At 39.6% G+C, this 19,736-nt stretch overlaps 1 protein-coding gene across 2 annotated transcripts in view; it reads right to left on the reverse strand.

Moving 5' to 3' along the window:
* ARHGAP10 (Rho GTPase activating protein 10) overlaps nucleotides 1-19,736 on the reverse strand; it is a 374,825-nt gene that overhangs the window by 118,793 nt on the left and 236,296 nt on the right. For both annotated transcript variants that reach the window (XM_089670475.1, XM_089670474.1), the window contains exons 16-18: nucleotides 13,948-14,006; nucleotides 7,911-8,016; nucleotides 5,819-5,978 (exon numbers count right to left, since the gene is read on the reverse strand). In XM_089670475.1, coding sequence (XP_089526601.1) covers nucleotides 5,819-5,978; nucleotides 7,911-8,016; nucleotides 13,948-14,006 — 325 coding nt within the window. The remainder of the gene's footprint in view (nucleotides 1-5,818; nucleotides 5,979-7,910; nucleotides 8,017-13,947; nucleotides 14,007-19,736) is intronic.

Here is a 19,736-nt window from a genome sequence, read left to right on the forward strand (position 1 = left end):
AAAAATGTTAGAATTGTGTCCATGTCCCAATATTTATGGACCTGACTGTAAGTAATTATACAGGTCTCAACCAGTTTCTCTCTTTTTGGTTTGGTTAGAGCACCATGTTTTTTGCTTTTAGAAGAGATCTACTGTCCACCCTTCCTTCTTTCTTCCACACCACTAGACAGCACCAGTCCACGATGTGCAAAGTACATTGTACTTAGCAGAAGAGATGGACTGAAGAAGCAACACACAGTACAACATAACACACACGGAAATGACAATATATAAAACTTCATGAATTGTACAGAAATTTATTTTTTATACAAACATACTTGTACTGTTTTCATAAAGCGTATGTAACCCCTACATTTAATTTTCATATTTTGCATCATGCCTTAGTGTATACAGTTTTCTTCAGCAAATTACTTGTAGATCCTACCAATAAAAGTACTTTCTATTGCAGGAGGATGATGCTAAGCCACTGACTCAAATTGATTGCAGTTTTGTCAGCCTGCTGCGTACACTCCTTCACTTGACTGTTATGCTCTGTACACATGATGAGAATATTGAATGAATCGTTGTCCGTTTTTTTTTTTTTGTTTTTTTTTTGTTTTTTTTTTATGCTAGTCTCATATCGAAAGTGAAGAGGTCACTAAAGTTAGTCACTAAAGTTACCAAAATTCTCGTACAACAGAAAGAAAATTTGGAAGTGATGTAATGTATTTGTATTGACTTTTCGGACGAAAACTGTACTGATTAAGAAGAAAATTGTACGATCAATTATCGTACGAGAAAAACTTTCGTGCTTGTCCCTTCAAATAATTTCAGACAAAAGCTGTTTAATAATGATTAGCTCAAAGTACGATCGCTTCGAAAGTGGTATTCTGATCGTGTGTACTAAAGCTTTAAGCTGCCTCTCTGATCTATCAAAAAGGCAGCCCTTCGATAGACAGCTGATGGAGCTTGCACAGTAGGCTACAATCACTTCAACAAAGGGGCCTATTTTTAGGACAGTGAATCTGACATTCAACAAACATTCACTGCAGGTAAATCTTTGTGGTGTGTTTTAAATGACAACTATTGATTCACCACCAGTGAATGCTTGATGAAAAGTCACTGACTGCATTATAAATATGCCCCATAAGGATTTGCAAATCATGAAAGTTCACATTTAGCAGCACATATCCTGTTGTGTCTCACTGCTAAGATACCATAAATTCTAAATATTTATCACTTTAGTTCTAAGAATTTGCCTGCTAAGCTTTTATTCCTCTGATGAAAATGTCTGCTCTGCTCTAGAACTCAGGATTCTGTTTCTTCCTAGTGGAACTACACTGCCCTCTTATGAGTAATGCTCAGGACACCAGACGTCTGAGCTGACTAATCCAACAAAAAACAAATGGCAAAACTCATCCCTTTTTTAGTGTTTCTACATTATTAAATCAACCCTCACCACAACAATAAAGATGTTAAACAGAAAGTTAGCAATATTCAAAGAACATTTACAACCAACTATCAAGTACAATTAATAATATTTTAAATTATTAATAGCTGTGCTTCTGTTGCTAAAATAATGTTAATGCATTCAAAGGCACACTGACATTAGTTTCAAAGCACTTTTCTTTTTTTTTTTTAAATATTCTACAATGTAAAATGTCTGCTTTGAAATTACATGATACTGTAGGTCGTCCCAATTCAAATTTTCATTAATTTGTTGTAATAAATCTTTAATTCAATTTTTTAGGACAATGTTAACTGTTAAAGTAAAAGGGTTGGCAAACAGCTAAATTTAAGGCTCTTCTACTGTATTGAAACTGCTTACTCTGATCTAAGATGCTGCAAGTCAGAGCCCATCTAACTTCCTTGTTGGTGGAAGTCCAGCATCACCCTGCTCTTTCCTTCTCAGCCCATCTGTCCCTGGCCCACCCCTTTCATTCTTTGGATTGCAGTTCTTCAATCATGAAAGCCATGTACAGCTAGCAATAGACAGATCAAAATTTACCTAGTTCAGTAGGAACTGGCCATATTTTTGATTCATCTAGGGGCAGGATGGTTGTACTGAATTTGATCTATTTACTGACTTCAGTAAAACAGTCTGTTGGGTTTTTTTACCCGACCACTGCTGGCAGCTATAGCCAGCAGTGATCATTGTATTCTACCAGTGGGGAAGGCTCCCAGCACTCCCCTTTGGTAGAACACAATTGTGGCTGTGTACTGTGTTGATGTGGAAACAGAGCAATTTTCTTTCCTTCCACCTGTGGCTGAAGAGAGAAAATTGCATAATGTATGGTCTTCCTTTAGAGTGCTGCCTTTTTTCTCAGTCTGAATCCTGCTATTGAGGAAACGAAAGAAAGCCAATATAAAATAAGAGTAAGGTATATTAGGTATATATAAGTAGGGTATTTAAAGTGTTACTATACCCAAGACCCTGCATTCACTACAGCAGAGCACTGGTTAAATCTTGGAGGAGATGTTTTCAGTCTCCCCTGACTGTTCTATGAGGCTGCATGACCCCTGACCCTCTGACTGGACAGCGCTGAATGGCCCTGTGTTGATCACATGCACTTTCCAAAGAAAAAAAAAACTCAACACGAAACTGTGCATGTGCAGCTTGACCCCAAGGCTCTGTTTTATCAGCAGATGGATTGGGGACAGTAGAAGAAGGGAAGGATTACAGAAGACAGGATCAAACAGCCTTTTTACACAATACGGAGGATTAACGCCCTAACCCCATAGGTTCCACAGTGAGTAGAACAAACATGCTTTACTGCATATACAGACTAATTTCACTGTTGTGGGTTTAGTAGCACTTTAAAGCTGAACTTTTTATTATTTTTTTTTTTTTTCAATGTGAGCAGTGTACCTGAATATGACCTGGGGTTTGCCGCTTGCAGACCCTGTACAAATGCATTCAGACTGGGGGAGGGAAAAGTAGCACAAGGATCTAATCAGTTGTGCTGCAGTGCAAGCAGTGAGTATATCGATAGGAGGAGAGAGCAGAGTGACAGACAACTGCATCAGTTTGTGTCTATTCACAGGGTGGGGGAGAGACGACCTTCAAGTGCTACTAAACTTCACCTATACTGTTTTTTCAAGAGCAGCGCAGTGTGAAGCATTCCACTGCATCGCACCTTAAAAAAGAAAAAAAGCAATGCAGTCATCCAGCTGCACTGCACACCCTCCATTGTAACAAAGCAGCTGGTGTGAATACACCCTTAAGGTGTTTGTAGATATAAACACATCTGGTTGGAGTTTTTTTTCATATATGCATGCTTTTCTGTTTTGCTAACAGAAACCCACTGGCTTTAAATGGAATATGTATGTTCTTTTTGGACAGGACTACAATTTATGCACATTGAAGGACTTACAGCGGTGCCTTATCCCATTGGCTCAATCCAAACTTTATTCAGACAAAACAGTGCCTTAAGGTATGCTGTGCTGTCTCTTTAGGTTGCCTATAGTGCTCTGGTGTTACTTTATGTATTAAATGTTTATATATAATACAAAGATTGCATATTTAAAACAAAAAACAGGTATAAAACAGCAGCTTAAAAAAGTATGCAACTAAAATGAAACCAGCCCAAAACCAGCATAGTTTTACTTTAAGTTTTACTTGTCCATGCATCCTCCCTGAATTGGCCATAAATAACTTTTAGATGTATCCAGCTCGTCAGAGATCTTTGGTTGAAAAGCTATTCTATAGGCTATCACATTCCACTGATCCATACTGACAATAAGACACTTGTCTAGCCTGTCAGCGCTGGGTGATTGCCAAAATGTAGAGTATATTCATCCTAACAATGAAAACTGTCTTCCTGGCTCTTCATTCTGGTGTCACCTCATCTGACTTCTGGTTTTTAGACTTGTGTAATGTGAACACATCACGTAAATGGAAAGACAAAAGGAGTGATGGTACAAGGGTGAATATAGATGAAAAATTCCATTTTCTGTCCACTGTTATACAGCAACTCTAATCAACACATTAAATCAGTGACCTCGAATGCTATGAGGGAGACACTGCAACTGTGCCTTCATTCAATTTACCTTTATCTAAACTATATGCAATCCATTAATCCCTTGATACTTCTACTGTGTATCCTCAAACCCACACCCTGGCCACAGGTATTTAGAGATTTACAACCACATTTTTTTTGATAGCAGCAACAGGCATATCGTAGATGAGTCTTAGGGTTGCTATATCACAACCAACTGGCAAAAAGGTGACCATGTGGGGCATGATGCATTACAGCTGGATGAAAAGCAGATGATCTAGGCAGTTGGATAGCATTCCATGGCCTAATTTTCAGATACGTCTACACAATCTCTTAAATAACAAGTTCACTTTTAAAGGGGTGGGGGAGAATTTATAAAAGGACAAATTCACTAAAAGTGTACGTGTTCTTTAAACAAAACGCGTGTTTCACATTTGCATTAAAGTGTTACTAAACCCAGGACCCTGCATTCACTATATCTGGTCTCCCACAGTACACACAACATGGAAATGCAATTATTTTAATAAATATAAACTGCTAAATACCTTTTCTCATCAGCAGGTAGAGCGGTCTTGTGACTTCTATCAGTGTCCAGCACAGCACTGGTTAAAGCTTGTAGAAGGAGTTTTCATTCTCCTCTATGAAGATGCAGGACCCCTGACCTCTGTGTGGACAGTGCCGATTGGCCCTGTGCTGATCACATGCACCCTCCCAAGAAAAAAAACCTCTCTAGCAATACACACCAAACTGAGCATGTGCAGTGACTCCAAACCTCTGTTCTATCAGTAGATATTTAGGGGACAATGAAAGAAGGGGAGGATCAGAGAATACAGGATCAAACATCCATTTTACACAATCTGGACAATTAATCCATTAGGTTCTACAGTAAGTATAAAAAGCATGCTTTACTGCATATGCAGACTGATTTTACTGTTGTGGGTTTAGTAACACTTTAAAAGAGAAGTGTGGGAATAGTTTTTTTAATTTTTTTTTTTTTAAATCAAACTTAGCTAGGTGGATGCAGCATTGATCCAATGCTGCATCTGTTCCATGCCAGCCCAGTTCTCTAATAGAGAGAACTGAGCAATCAGACTGCTGGTCGCTCAGTTCTCCCTGCCGTTCTGAGCAAGAAGCAGTGACTGTCAGTCACCACTCTCTGCTCTGCCCCCTAGCGCTCCCTGGAGCACTGGGCTGTGGAGGGGGACGGAGCACTTGACTCAGACTCTCAGCGGCTTGCTCATAGGCTGAACCAGGTGTCATTCCAGACACTTGGGTGGATCCTAACTTTAAAATTGTGTTCTTTCCCCAGCCCGGAAAGGCTGAGTGACGTTTGCCGACAGCAGACTTTAGTCCACTATCCACAGGAGAAGTACAGCCAAATGAGCTTTGTCAGTACTTCTCCTTTAAGTCCACAGATGTCCTCAAACCATTAAACATTGCTTCTAGCTATAGAAACAGTATGTATACCTAGCAACCCTTAATTTGTTTTTCTAGTTTTTGCTCATTTGTGCAGTGTGGATAATTTAGCAATCATTAGGCAGCAAGACTAGCAGCAATGTACACAGCAATTAAATATGGTATAGAAATAATTTTGAACTTAAGTAACACACAACAAACTGACTGTACAATCTTTGCACAATTAACTCTAGATTGTAACACGTGGGGAGCTTTAATGTGAGAGCTGGAAGATGATTGTTCCTATAAAGAACACTTCAGATTTTATCAACTGTAGCTTTTAGGAACAGCTCCACTCTGTACCGCAATATGTTACTACAAGATATTACAACAATCCCAAATGGGTTGAATAAGGTTCAAGTAGTCAAGTAAGGATGGGTAAATACCTTTTCATGATTTTCAATAAGTATTTCCACAACAATGTTTTGAAATTTCAGATCCATGATGCCAGCAACAGTTTCTTCTTGAGGTCTCATTAATGTAGGGCCAAACACCACTCCCAGATTAGCTACAGTCATCAAATTCTTCTTGGCATGGCTGGAGACACTTAAAAAATAAAGAAAGGTTACGTCAGATATATACATAAATCTACTATTAACACTAAGCCACTGGGCACTAGCTGTCAATTAGCTCTGCTCAATAAGCAGAGTGAATCACAAGCTTGACTCAAGAAGGGTGGAGGAGGATATGGAGAAACTTCATGTAAGCAGAATAAAATAGACATATAATAGATAAATGTAATAACCCATGTAACGGATCATACAATACTACTATTAAGCTGACATAAAATGCATCAAATGCTGTGACCTGCAAATGAAAAACTCTCATTTATACGAAAGCTATATAAAAAGGGAGCACACATATGATGTAGCATAAAACACACTTTATCGGGTTTGAGAAAGGGGGACCCACTCCCAAAATGCATCAACTAGTAATTGCAAATACAAGAAGAAAGTAGAGAGACAGTTCTGAGCAGCAGCTTCTACAGTGGAGTCCTGGCATAAAATTACATAGACCAGATGTGGGTGTGCCCCATTCCTTGTCCCCAGTCCAGCTGCTACAAGAAGGAGCAGAATTGGATTTTCATCAGATGCACTTGCCCCCGTGACTGCATTTCTCCCTCCTCACCAAGACCGTGTACAACTGTCCTATCCACATGCTTAAGTGGTTGTAAAGCTTTAAGGTTTTTTTCTTTTTTACCTTAATGCATTCTAAAAATCTTCTGTGCCTGGTATCCCCCCCAGTCCCGCTTTATACTTACCGGAGTCCAATTGCAATCCAGCATTGTGCATGAGAGCAGCAGCTCTCTGCTCTGTCCCTTCTCACAGGGCAGATCGATGCTGTCAATCAAACTTTGTGATGAGGTAGCAGGGGGCAGAGCCGCGTTCCACTGTCAACGTTTAAGGATGCAGACAGCGGGGCTCAGGAACAAGCCTGCACAATCCCCCCCCCCCAGGAAGTGGCATCCTGTGAGGGCACTAGATGAAGAGAAGGAGCAAGGCAGGGGACCCAAGAAGGACGATGATCAGGACTGCTCTGTGAGAAACCACTGCACACAGCAGGTAAGTATGACGTTTATTATTTTAGTAAAAAAAAATACTAAGCTTTAAAAACCGTTTAATGGCAGTGCAATGCATCCATGAATCAAATGTGTTTTTATGCTGTGCCAGATGTGTGTGCTCTCTTTGTTCTATGTTTAAGGCTTAATGCACACTGGACATAATTTCAGCTGCTCCTAGGGGCATTTGGCAGTTTTTCTTTCTGCCTCTAAACGCCTCTGCATGTTAGCCTATGTGTCCATGAACACAGACTTTTAGAGAAGTTTAGAGGCCGAAAAAATCCACTGCCAGTGTGTCCAGGAGCAGCAGCGTTTTGGCAGAAAAAATGCTTGACACCTGTAAACGCACCTAAGCGCTAGGCGCATTTAGCACTTAAGCGTTAATTCATTTCAATGGCCAGAATAAATTATTATTCTGGCCAACGAAATGAATTAACGCCTAAGCACTTTATGCACCTAAAAACGTTACACACTTTTACATAGGCATTTTGAGGAGTTTAGTGGAAGAAAAAAAAACCTACAGCCAGTGTGTGCAGGAGCAGAGACATTTTAACAGAAAAATGACTGACGCCTGTAAACACGTGTAAGCGCGCATTAACACTAGACATATTTAGGGCTTGAGCGTTAATCTATTTCCATGGTCAGAATAAATTTCTATTGTAGCCAATGAACTGAAATAACGCCCAAGCGCTTGACATGCCTAAACATGTAACACACTTTTACAAGCGTCAAGCGGTTTTTCTGCCAAAATGCTGCTAAGAGAGTTGGCAAACTGTCCTGTGTGCATGATGGCTATTTCCTGGTGGCTAAGGATATCTTGTTGAACTATGATGACCTGTAATACCAGTATAGACCAATAAGGCACAGCATTTTTTTTCTGTTCACAACATGTATGCAGAGGTAACTCTGAGGTTACATACTAAGCCAAATGCTTGATGAGGAGATCCAACATTTCTCGATTTTTTTCAGGAAGTTGGTAAATTAAGAAATGAATAGCATTCACCCGGGACTCAGGACTTCCACTCTCTGCAAGAGAGAACAGAACACATCTCATTATAATTATAATTCACAAACTATTACATAATAATTTGTTACAGCCTGTTAAACAGGACGTTCTGAGTAGTTGACCTATTGGCATAGCCCACCCCATCAGACACCAGCTGCCTACAATTGCATCCTACCTTATGAAGAAACAGCACATTGTTGACCAATTGTGCTATTCCCTGGTTTACTGAAGGAGCATGAAGGTTGTAGCTGGATTCCACAACATCTGCTGGGCCTTTGCCTTGCAGATGATCTGGCTCTACCCATAGGTGCGGTTTTATCTGGATTCCATGAAGAAAAAAATGGTATTGCTTCACAGTGCAGCAGCAATATAATGAAATGTCAGTTTAAACTTAACATTTTGGGGGGGTTTCAAAGTTAACAAAATAAATGATGTCATGGAGGTGTTATTCCTGGAATTGTGAAGAGTGCTATTTCCATTGATAAGTCAGTTGTATGCTACCATACAACCTTTGCATATATGAACCCCTTGTAATCTCGCCATTGAACGTACGATAGGGTTAAAACATCATATTCTAACTATACCTCACAAGAAAATGAGCTAGTTGCACATTTAATACGGTTGCTAAAATGCTGGAATGAAAATTAACAATAGTCATGAACTAAAAAAAAAAGCAAAGCAGCTTAATTAATACTCATGTGCTGTACTGACCAAGAGTTGTACTGTTCTTAATCATTTTCTATCGAATATGGCTGCTTATACCCAACAGTGTAAACAATTATTAATTTATGTATCTTACTACATGTCCCCACATTTTTGCTATCAGATATGTATTTATTCTAAATAATCCACAATTAAAACTAAGCATACTGTTAGTTATAAGTGGCTAAGCACTGAGCTATAAAGTCAGTGTGATATTAGAAGCTCCAGTATGCCGATGGTTTAATGAGAACTGCAGAACATGGGAGGTTGAAAGATGAAGCACGTACTGCTTCAGACACCACTCAATATTCTGGGCACACCACCTTTCTTCCTCATTCTGCTGAAATCTATCCAGGTCAATAAGCAACAAAATTTGATTATTAAAATGCCTAAAGGTACCAGAGAAACATCTTAAGTAAGTTAAAATCATCCTATACTGCACAGACACTCCAATCCATTTACACATTTCCCATTCATACAACCTATCTTAAGCGATTAATACAAGTTTTGAATACCTGTCACCAGCACCACATCTAATTATATATATATATATATATATATATATATACATACACACACACACATATAGATATATAGATATATATATATATATATATATATACACATACATACATACATACATACATATATATATACACACACACACACACATCTATCCATCTCAATATTAGCTATACATTTACCTCCCTTCTAATACGCATTAGTTTATTTTGAGCATTTCCAAAAGCTGAAAACATGTTGTATGTTAAAATACTAGTAAATTAAAAAAGATGGAGACAGAAATAACTTTATAAGCAAGAGCCATATCAATCTTAGTGAGGAATCACCCTATCACAGAAGTCAGGATGAGCCAAAAAAAATCTATAACCTTTACATCTACCAAGGTGGAAGCTCAGATAAAACGATTCAGGATCAGAGTAAAAGCAGACAAACAAGAATGATAAGAGCAGATAAAGTAAATTAAGCAGAAAAGAAACAAGAAAAGGAATAGGGTATGGAAGATATAGGAAAGAAAGAGTAAAGAAAAAAAGAGGGGCAAAATAAAACAACCTTCTCCTATCCTACTCTGTTTCCAGAATGCAAATGATCATTTTAATATCCTTTTAATCGACAGTTCTGGACTTCCAATAAAGACAAACCATAGTACATTTTCCATGAACACATTTTGATGTAATGCTGTAATGTTTCCCTTAAAGTAATCATTATGTTACTCTTACTTTTTGGTATTGTAATTTTTATGCAGATTGTAAAATGGTCACTAGAATTAAAGCAGTTGATGTAACTTAAATTAGTTGTAAACGTTAACTAAATGACATTTACTTTGCTATGTGTATTTTGTTCCATAAACAAGTACCATTTAAAAAATAAAAGTGTTTTCATGCTTTTCACATCTCTTATCTTGCAGTCTCTTTGAAGACATTCCTATCTACATCCATGCAATCCAGCTACAGTTTCATGCCATTTCTCAAGGTGGAGTGTTTCCTGGTGGTGGCAACAGTTGACCATGCCAGCAAAATGTGTGCATCAATGAAAGCCTACAGGAGTGACAACAAAGGAGCACAGCTGGAAGACAGGGACAGAGCATTGTCTCCCTATGAAAAGAAGTGCCCAAACAACAACATTCAAGGCAGTATCACAAGATATTACACTGCTCAAAAAAATTAAAGGGACACTTTTTAATCAGAGTATAGCATTAAGTCAATTAAACTCCTGGGATATTGATCTGGTCAGTTAAGTAGCAGAGGGGGTTGTTAATCAGTTTCAGCTGCTTTGGTGTTAATAAGATTAACAACAGGTGTGCTAGATGGACAACAATGAGACGATCCCCAAAACAGGAATGGTTTTATAGGTGCAGGCCACTGACATTTTTTCCCTACTCATCTTTTCTGACTGTTTTTCACTAGTTTTGCTTTTGGCTAGGGTCAGTGTCACTACTGGCAGCATGAGGCGATACCTGGACGCTACAGAGGTTGCATAGGCAGTCAAAATCCTCCAGGATGGCACATCATTACATGCCACTGCCTGAAGGTTTGCGGTGTCTCCCAGCACAGTCTCAAGAGCATGGAGGCGATTCCAGCAAACAGGAAGTTACTCTAGGAGAGCTGGACAGGGCCGAAGAAGGTCCTTAACCCAACAGAAGGACCAGTATCCGCTCCTTTGTGCAAGTAGGAACAGGATGAGCACTGCCAGAGCCCTACAAAATGATCTCCTGTAGGCCTCTGGTGTGAATGTGTCTGACCAAGCAATCAGAAACAGACTTCATGAGGGAGGCCTGAAGTCCCAAAGTCCTCTAGTGGGCCCTGTGCTCACTGCCTGGCACCACAGAGCTCGATTGGCATTTGCTATTTAATACCAGAATTGGCAAGTCAGCCACTGGCACCCTGTGCTTTTCACAGATGGGAGCAGGTTCATCCTGAGCACATATGACAGACGTGAAAGGGTCTGGAGAAGCCGTGGAGAATGTTACGCTGCCTGTAACATTGTTCAGCATGACCGGTTTGGTGGTGGATCAGTGATGGTCTGGGGAGGCATATCCATGGAGAGACACACAGACCACTACAGGCTAGACAATGCCACCCTTACTGCCATTAGGTATTGTCATGAAATCCTTGGACCCCCTTTCAGACCCTAGGCTGGTACAGTGGGTATTGAATTCCTCCTGGTGCATGACAATGCCTGGCCTCACGTGGCGACTGTATGCAGGCAGTTCCTGGAGGATGAAGGAATTGATACCACTGAATACACCCCACGCTCGCCTGGCCTAAATCCAATAGAACACCTCTGGAATATCATGTTTCGGTCCATCCCTCGCTGCCAGGTTGCACCTCAGACTGTCCAGGAGCTCAGTGATGCCCTGGTCCCGATCTGGGAGGAAATACCCCAGGACACCATCTGTCGTCTCATACCCTGATGTTGTCAGGCATGAATACAAGCAGGTGGGGTCCATACAAACATACGGAGTACCTTTTTGAGTTGCTGCAATGAAATTTCAGCAAAATGGACTAGCCTGCTGCATCATGTTTTCACTTTGATTATTGGGGTGTCTTTGAATTCAGTCCTCTGTAGGTTGATAATTTTAATTTCCATCAAACGATGGGCATCCTTATTTCCCTAACACATTACCCAGTCCATATCAGTATAGATATCCAGCATGATATTTTTCCCCACTGAGATCTGATGTGTTTTTGCGAAGTGTTCCTTTAATTTTTTTGAGCAGTGTATTTAAAGTGGAACTTCACTCTCCCAATCAACATTGACTATTCTAAATCCTTATGCTGCTAGCATCATAAATAGATAGGAAAGAATATCATTTATATTTTTTAAACTAATTTTTACATTTTTTTGATCACTTCCTGGCTTCCATGCCTAGGCAAATGTCATACACCCCAGGAGTGTTTAGGAGGGGAGAAGGGTTTTTTCACCTAAAAAAACACCCTGCTGAATGAACTAAGGTCAGTTGGATTCCAGGAAGTAATTGCTACATGAATCATCTGCCCTTACTCAAGATGGCCATGGCCAGAAATGCTGGGGGGGGGGGGGGGGGGGTTGTAAGTGATTTCTCAGCAAAATAAAGCAAGGGGACATGGATGAATAGGTGAGTTTGGTTTGAATATTAAAAATGAATGAAATAGCACTTTTGGTTTGGAGTGCTCAGATACAATGTAGTTCCACTTTAATGAAATCTGTAGATTTAAATTGAAAATCATTTTTACTATATAATTTACATGTCATGAGTTTTTTAGATAGGGTTTACATATACTTGAAACTTTTGCTACCTAATAAAAGTAATACAAATATTGTCCTGTACTCTTACAAAAAGAGTTACTTTTAAAGGTTTAAAATGAAGTACAGGTTTGCTTTAAAAAAAAGACTTGATACCTGGATGTTGATAAATCAAACAATGAAGTTGATTTACTAAAGGATATAATCTGTTCCCTTTCCAAAGTGATTATTTGTAATTGATGTGAACTTTAATCATTTAACAGACGTTTGGGGGTTCATCAAATGGCTGGGAAGATTGATAAGGTTTTACTATAAGAACTTGAGTTTTCTTGTTCAAATTGAAAATGTATTGGTATATACACCTATGTTTGACTACATACTAAATTTGTAACCTAAATTTATATTTTCTCCCTTTTGTTTTATATTATTAGTGAACTACATCACCAGTGTGTCACAGTACTGTTTCCTTTGTCTCATCTCTATATTTGTTGTAGTTGTACTGCCAATTTAGTAATTCATACTTTATTTCCGTAGTTTTGATGTTATACAGCTTTGAGGCAGAGGCACCTTTTTTTTTTTATTATACCCAAATATGAAGATCAACAATATCCAGTTCATAGCATTCAATTAGGGACCAGCCTCCTTAATCTAAATATTCAAGCTCTGAAATGCTGCTTTTTGATTGGTGAATATGCTTTTTATAAACAAAGCATATATAGTTGAAAAATTGGTATCAGCAAACATAATATTTTTGGTACTTTGTGTGTAGGCGGTTTTTACTTACGTGGATTTACCAGATCCCCTCTTACTGATTAAACGATAAAGACTGCACTTCCTAAAGAATGAAGTTTACCAAAATATCTAACCTTCCTGCAGTATTTACATTCCTGCATGAGAGTGTACCAGTAGCCTAAAGAAAACCCTAAGCCAAGAAAAAGTCAAAGGTTGTCATTATTAAACTGCCTCTAAAAAAAATACCAGTTTCCTTGCTGCCATGCCAAAATTCCTGGAATATACTTTACATGCAGCAAGCATAGTCAGGAGACAGAGGTCAGAACACTTAGGGTTACTCAAAAATGACGTTAGATGACAATTAGATCAGTATGACAACCAGGCAACTAGCATTTGGAGAAAGTCGCCCCACATATTTCTGTTTGCAGAGGGTTCATTAAGGAACAGGAGTGTTTCACCCAACACCCTTCAAAAGGATAAACAGGGAGAATAACCTCACCATCATGTTACATCGGACCCAGCAGCAATACATCTACTGTATCTGCAATAGTCAGTTACTGTAATAACTTTAGAAAGACTCATACTAATGGACAGAACTGGACAGAGGGGGAATGTACAAAACCATACATTTTGTATCTCCTCACAACATCATACTGTATATTACCCACTGTAATTTTAGAAAATGTATATTGTGAAAAGCTGCAATTCCCCTTTAGAATTAGCATCGACCAAGGACCTGCTGATAACTAACAGTAAATAAAGTGAATATTTACTGGCAGGATTGATGAATTTTTCATGCAGCTCGTATGTCATCAGTGGTTCTGGCAGGCTCCTGAAAACACAAGGACAGCTCAAAGTTAAAACAAACCCTGTCAAGCCATTCCAATATATACTAGTTATACAACACTCTTAATTGTTAGCATGAAGAGAATTAGCAGATACTTTACTGGAAGTGCTCATTCACCTTAAATGATATAGAAGTCCAAAAAATTGTATAAACCACAAACATTCATTTAAAAGCTGGCATATTTTACAATAATGAAAAAAATGTTACTATTAGTGTTGTAGCCTGAGAAAAATGTACATTTACTAGCGTACATTATTATTTATCAAAAACTGAACAATTCAATTCATCCTTTTCTTATAAAAATAGCATAGCAACAGTTACTGCATCAAATGACATATTGGAGTGGCTTTTCTCTTCACCTATGCGAGTCTGATGGACCACCATAATGAATGCAGAATTACAATGTGTTGGACCAGCACAGTGAATGTGGAATAGTGATTTATTGTACCAGCATGGTGAATGTGGAATAGCGATTTATTGGATCAGCATGGTGAATGTGGAATAGTGATTTGTTGGACCAGCACAGTGAATATGGAATAGTAATCTTTTGGATCAGCATGGTGAATGTGGAATAGTAATTTGCTGGGCCAGCATGATGAATTCAGTACTGCAAATTTTGGACCAGCATGTTGAATGTGACACTGTGATTTGTTGGACTACCATTGTGAATGTAAGATTGTGATATGTTGGACCAGCATTCTAAATGTGTGATTGTGAGTTGCTGAACCAGAATTGTGAATGTGGGATTGTGAATTGTTGGTCTAATATATTGAATGTGAGACTGTGAATTGTTGGACCAGCATGTTAAATGTGGGACTGTGGTTTACTGGACTACCATTGTGAAAGATAGATTGTGAAATGTGGGACCAGCATTGTAAATGTGTGATTGTGATTTGTTGAACCAGAACTGTGAATGTGGGATTGCGAATTGCTGGACCAGCATCGTAAATGCAGGCTGTGAATTGCTGAACCAGTATAGTGAATTTGGGATTGTAAACTGTTGGACCAGTAAGGTGAATGTGAGACTGTGAATTGTTGGACCAGTATAATGAATGTGGGACTGAATTGTTGGACCAGTATAGTGAATATGGTTTTGTCATCTGTTGGGGCAGCATTGTGAATGTGAGATTGTGAATTGTTGGATCAGCATTGTGAATGCGGGGCTGTGAATTGTTCAACCAGTAAAATGAACGTGGGATTGAGAACTGTTGGACCATTATGGTGAATGTGAGACTGTGAATTGTTGGACTAATATAGTGAATATAGGGTTTTCATTTGTTCGAGCAGTAATTGTGGGATTGTGATTTGTTGAACCAGCAAGGTGAATGTTGGATTGTGATTTTTTTTACACCAGCATGGTGAATGTGACATTGTTATATGTTGCACCAGCAATGTTTTATCATCAATGCAAAAATGTTTTATCAAACAAAGAATTAAGCTGTAGAAAGAACCAGAGCACATCAAGAATACATAACTTACTTTAAAGAGGAGCTCCACCCAAAAGGGGAAGTTCCGCTTTAAAGACTGGTCCCCCGCTCCCCATTAAGGATTGGCACCTTTGGGGGGTGAAGAAGGGGAGCAGGTACCCGAATTTGACAGGTACCTGCTCCCACTCCAATCGCCTAGGCGATCAGAAGTGGAAGGTGTCCTCCCTCCTTGTAGTCTTTTTGGACATGTGACAGGTCCCAGAAGACTACAGGACCATTCAGGAAGCGCAACGCTATTCGCGCATGCGCAGTGGGCACCCGGCTGTGAAGCAGCAAGCTGTCACAGCCGGGTGCCCACAGTGAAGATGCCGGCACCCAGGGAGAGAAGATGGATGGTAAAACGGGTTTTTGTAGCTGCTGACTTATTTTTTTGACAGAGTGAGTGGAACTAGTACAACCTACAGTTGCAAGAAAAAGTATGTGAACCCCTTGGGATCACGTGGAGTTTTGCATGAATTGGGCATAAAATGTGCTCTGAATGTCATCTAAGTCACAACAATAGAAGAACACAGTCTGCTGAACATAATACTACACAAACATTAGATGTTGCCATGGTTTAATTGCACATAACATGTAAACATTCACAGTGCAGGGAGGAAAAAGTATGTGAGGCCCTAGCTTAATGACTTCTCCCAGAGCTAATTGGAGCCAGGAGTGAGCCAACCTTGACTCCAATCAGTGTGATGATATTGGATGTGTTGCTGACAGCTGTCCTGCCCTTAAAAAACACACACCTGTTTTGGGTTTACTGGTTTCAAGAAGCACTGTCTGATGTGAACCATGCCTCGCAGAAAAGAGCTCTCAGAAGACCTACGATCAAGAATTGTTGACTTGCATGAAGCTGGAAAGGGTTACAAAAGTATCTCCAAAAGCCTTGATGTTCATGTGTCCACGGTAAGACAGACGGTCTACAAATGGAGAAAGTTTAGCACTGTTGCTACTCTCACTAGGCGTGGTCGTCCTGTAAAAATGACTGCAAGAGCACAGCGCAGAATGCTGCATGAGGTAAAGAAGAATCCCAGAGTGTCAGCTAAAGACCTACAGAAATCTCTGGCACATGCTAACATTTTTGTTGACACATCTACAATAAGGAAAACATTAAACAAGAATGGAGTACATGGGAGGACACCACGGAGGAAGCCATTGCTGTCCAAAAGGAATATTGCAGCACGTTTGAAGTTTGCAAAAGAGCACCTGGATGTTCCACAGCACTACTGGCAAAATATACTGTGGACAGATGAAACCAAGATTGAGTTGTTTGGGAAGAACACACAACACTATGTGTGGAGAAAAAAAGGCACAGCACACCAACATCAAAACCTCATCCCCACTGTAAAACATGGTGAAGGGAGCATCATGGTTTGGGGCTGCTTTGCTACACTGAAACAGTTTTGTGAAGAGGAGTGATCCAAAATTACTCCAGATCGTTGTGCAGGTCTCATCTGCAACTACAGGAAACGTTGGGTTGAGGTTATTGCTGCCAAAGGAGGGTCAACTAGTTATCAAGTCCAAAGGTTCACATACTTTTTCCTCCCTGCACTGTGAATGTTTACATGTTATGTGCAATTAAACCATGACAACATCTAATGTTTGTGTATTATGTTCAGCAGACTGTGTTCTTCTATTGTGACTTAGATGACGTTCAGAGCACATTTTATGCCCAATTCATGCAAAACTCCACGTAATCCCAAGGGGTTCACATACTTTTTCTTGCAACTGTATGTGTGGATACATATATTTTTCAAGCATATTCTTTTCCCCCATTTGAGCTACACATTCTTTCAGTGTGGGAGGGTCAGCAGATATCCAGTGTCTCAGAATCAACTTTCATGGCTGGAAGAGGGCACTAGCTATGGCCTGTTTAGGGATATCCTCAACAGAGAGATCACCCAGGATACTTAAAAGACAGTAGTTAGGGTCTTCTGGGATCTGTACTTGGAAAAACCTTTTAATAGTAGCAGTAACCTCCCTCCAGTAAAAATACAACTTTGGGCACCTCCACAGCAGGTGTATCAGGTCACCATGATCCCTACTACAGCGAGTACAGAGGGGTTCTGGCTCTTTTGCCCACACGAAAAAGCCTTGCTGGTGTAAAGTGGACCCTCAGAAGTAGGTATAGTTGGGAGAGGCATTGGGCCACATTTAGGAACACTGTTGAACCACTACGAGAGCTTCCTCCCACTGCTCCTCCTCTAGACTCCCAATATCCTTCTCCCACTGAGAGACCACCTAAAGGGGTAATCCAGCAAAAAAATATTCAATAACATAGCGTAAGCGTGTGATATGAACCCCTTATAGGAAGTCACCTCAGACATGGTTAAAGATAGGAGTAGGAGAATAAGCCCAAACATCAGTACCTTGTTGCGCCCTCACTGCATGTTGAAGTTGCAAGTAATAAAATTGCATATGGGAAGGGAGTTGGAACTACACAAGTCTGAAAAAAACATAAGCTGCCATTATGAAAAATGTGGCGTAGATAAATACTACCATATTGTTTCCATTTTGCGCTATATTGTATCAGAGTTCCTGATAATGAACATTATCCCAAATAGGGCTAAATCTCCTAAAGCCTGTAACTTGTTGCATCGCTCTAACTTTGCTCCACACTTTTTGTAACAAAACGTATGTGGGGAAAAAGCTTATTGGATTTGCTAAAAAGTAACGCTTCCAAACCAGCCGCGACCTTTGCGTCGACTGTGAATTCAAGTCTAGTAGCTGGGTCCTGGAGAATCATCTCAAGGTCGCACCACCATTGTTAATGGGGTTTTGTGATTTGCTGGACCAGTATGGTGATTTCAGGATTGTGATTTTTTTTTTGTAGGGCCAGCATTGTGAATGTGGGATTGTGATTTGTTGGAAACATTCTTTTAAAGATCTGAGCACCTTGAGGAATGTGAACACAAACTATGAATGATCAGCGTGTTTCCTTGCTGATGTTGCTGAGAATGTTCCTTATTTATTCTTCACACACTTGAATAAACTAACCTGGAAACAAAGCAACTGTCAGCAAGTCCACTCAGTTTACCTTTATCTTGATTCTATGTAATGAACTATAGCCAGATTCCAGAAGGAAATTCAGGTTAACAGTTTCCTTTAAAAAAAATGCATATTCTCACATGTAATGTGAATGGGTCTGCTTTATGAAGTTTGTGCTGTGTAACATCATTTACACTTTCTGATGTTTAACCATCAGATATAAACCAGCCATACATGGATCAAAATTCCTCCGGTTCAGCAGGGACTAGCCAAGTTTCAATCCATCTGTGGGCTAGTTGGTTGTACACAAGTTGATCTATCAATCGACTTGTGTGCAACCAGCCTGTCGGATTTTTCCCAAACAGTCAATCCCACTGGCTAAAGCTGGCAACACTGATCATTGTATTCTGCAGGTAGGGAAGGCTCCCCATCAGCAGAATACAACAGCTCAGTGGATGGGGGAATCAGTTTTTTTTTTTTTTTCTGATCAACCCACTCTGACTGAAGAAAAAAAAAATGAATCATGACCTGCCTAAGAATTAGATCTTGCAAGCTAGGATTCAAAATTAATTGTAGCTATAGATATAATAGATATAATTCTTGTGAGAGACAGCAAAGAACCTACAGTGGGTACGACTGGCAATACATTGCCAGCTTTACAAACAGCTAAACAAAGGGGGATGATCGGATCACCAGGATACCATCAAATTTATTGGCTTCAACTTGGCTTAACATACACTTGTTGATGAAAAAGATTCAAACGCTGAAAGGGGAAGGCAGTATTCCCTATATGTATTTCAAGGCTTTATTTAATTTTAACTTTTGTATACATTTTACTGTCCTGAAAATTCTTATTAATTAAAAGCAAAATATGTATGAGGGTCATTTTAAAATGCAAAATCATGTGTAATATGCAAGTTCAATAACTTACTAGTGTAACAATTTTAGAAAAGGTTCTTGTGCTACTTCGTTGCAATTCCAGCGCAATTTTGGCCCTGGAGTGCAATGGCATCGAAGAGAAAATCACATGTATGTGAGACTCTGATGTGATTTGGAAAGGGATTTCATGTTTTTTAACCCTCAACCCTCAACCCTCCTTCCAGGCAAAGCAGCAGCAGCGCCTTGACTACTAGGGATGAAAATGCATCAATAATGCTCTCAAGTCGCACTACATAAACACACCGTAAATCGCCCCAAAAACACATTGCACTAAATATGACACATGCCTAAGTGCTGGCCAATACCCTGCAAT

Source organism: Staurois parvus, unplaced genomic scaffold (assembly GCF_062004578.1).
Source record: "Staurois parvus isolate SC_StPar_1 unplaced genomic scaffold, SC_StPar_1.0 ptg000090l, whole genome shotgun sequence".
In the NCBI taxonomy this organism is placed as follows: domain Eukaryota; kingdom Metazoa; phylum Chordata; class Amphibia; order Anura; family Ranidae; genus Staurois; species Staurois parvus.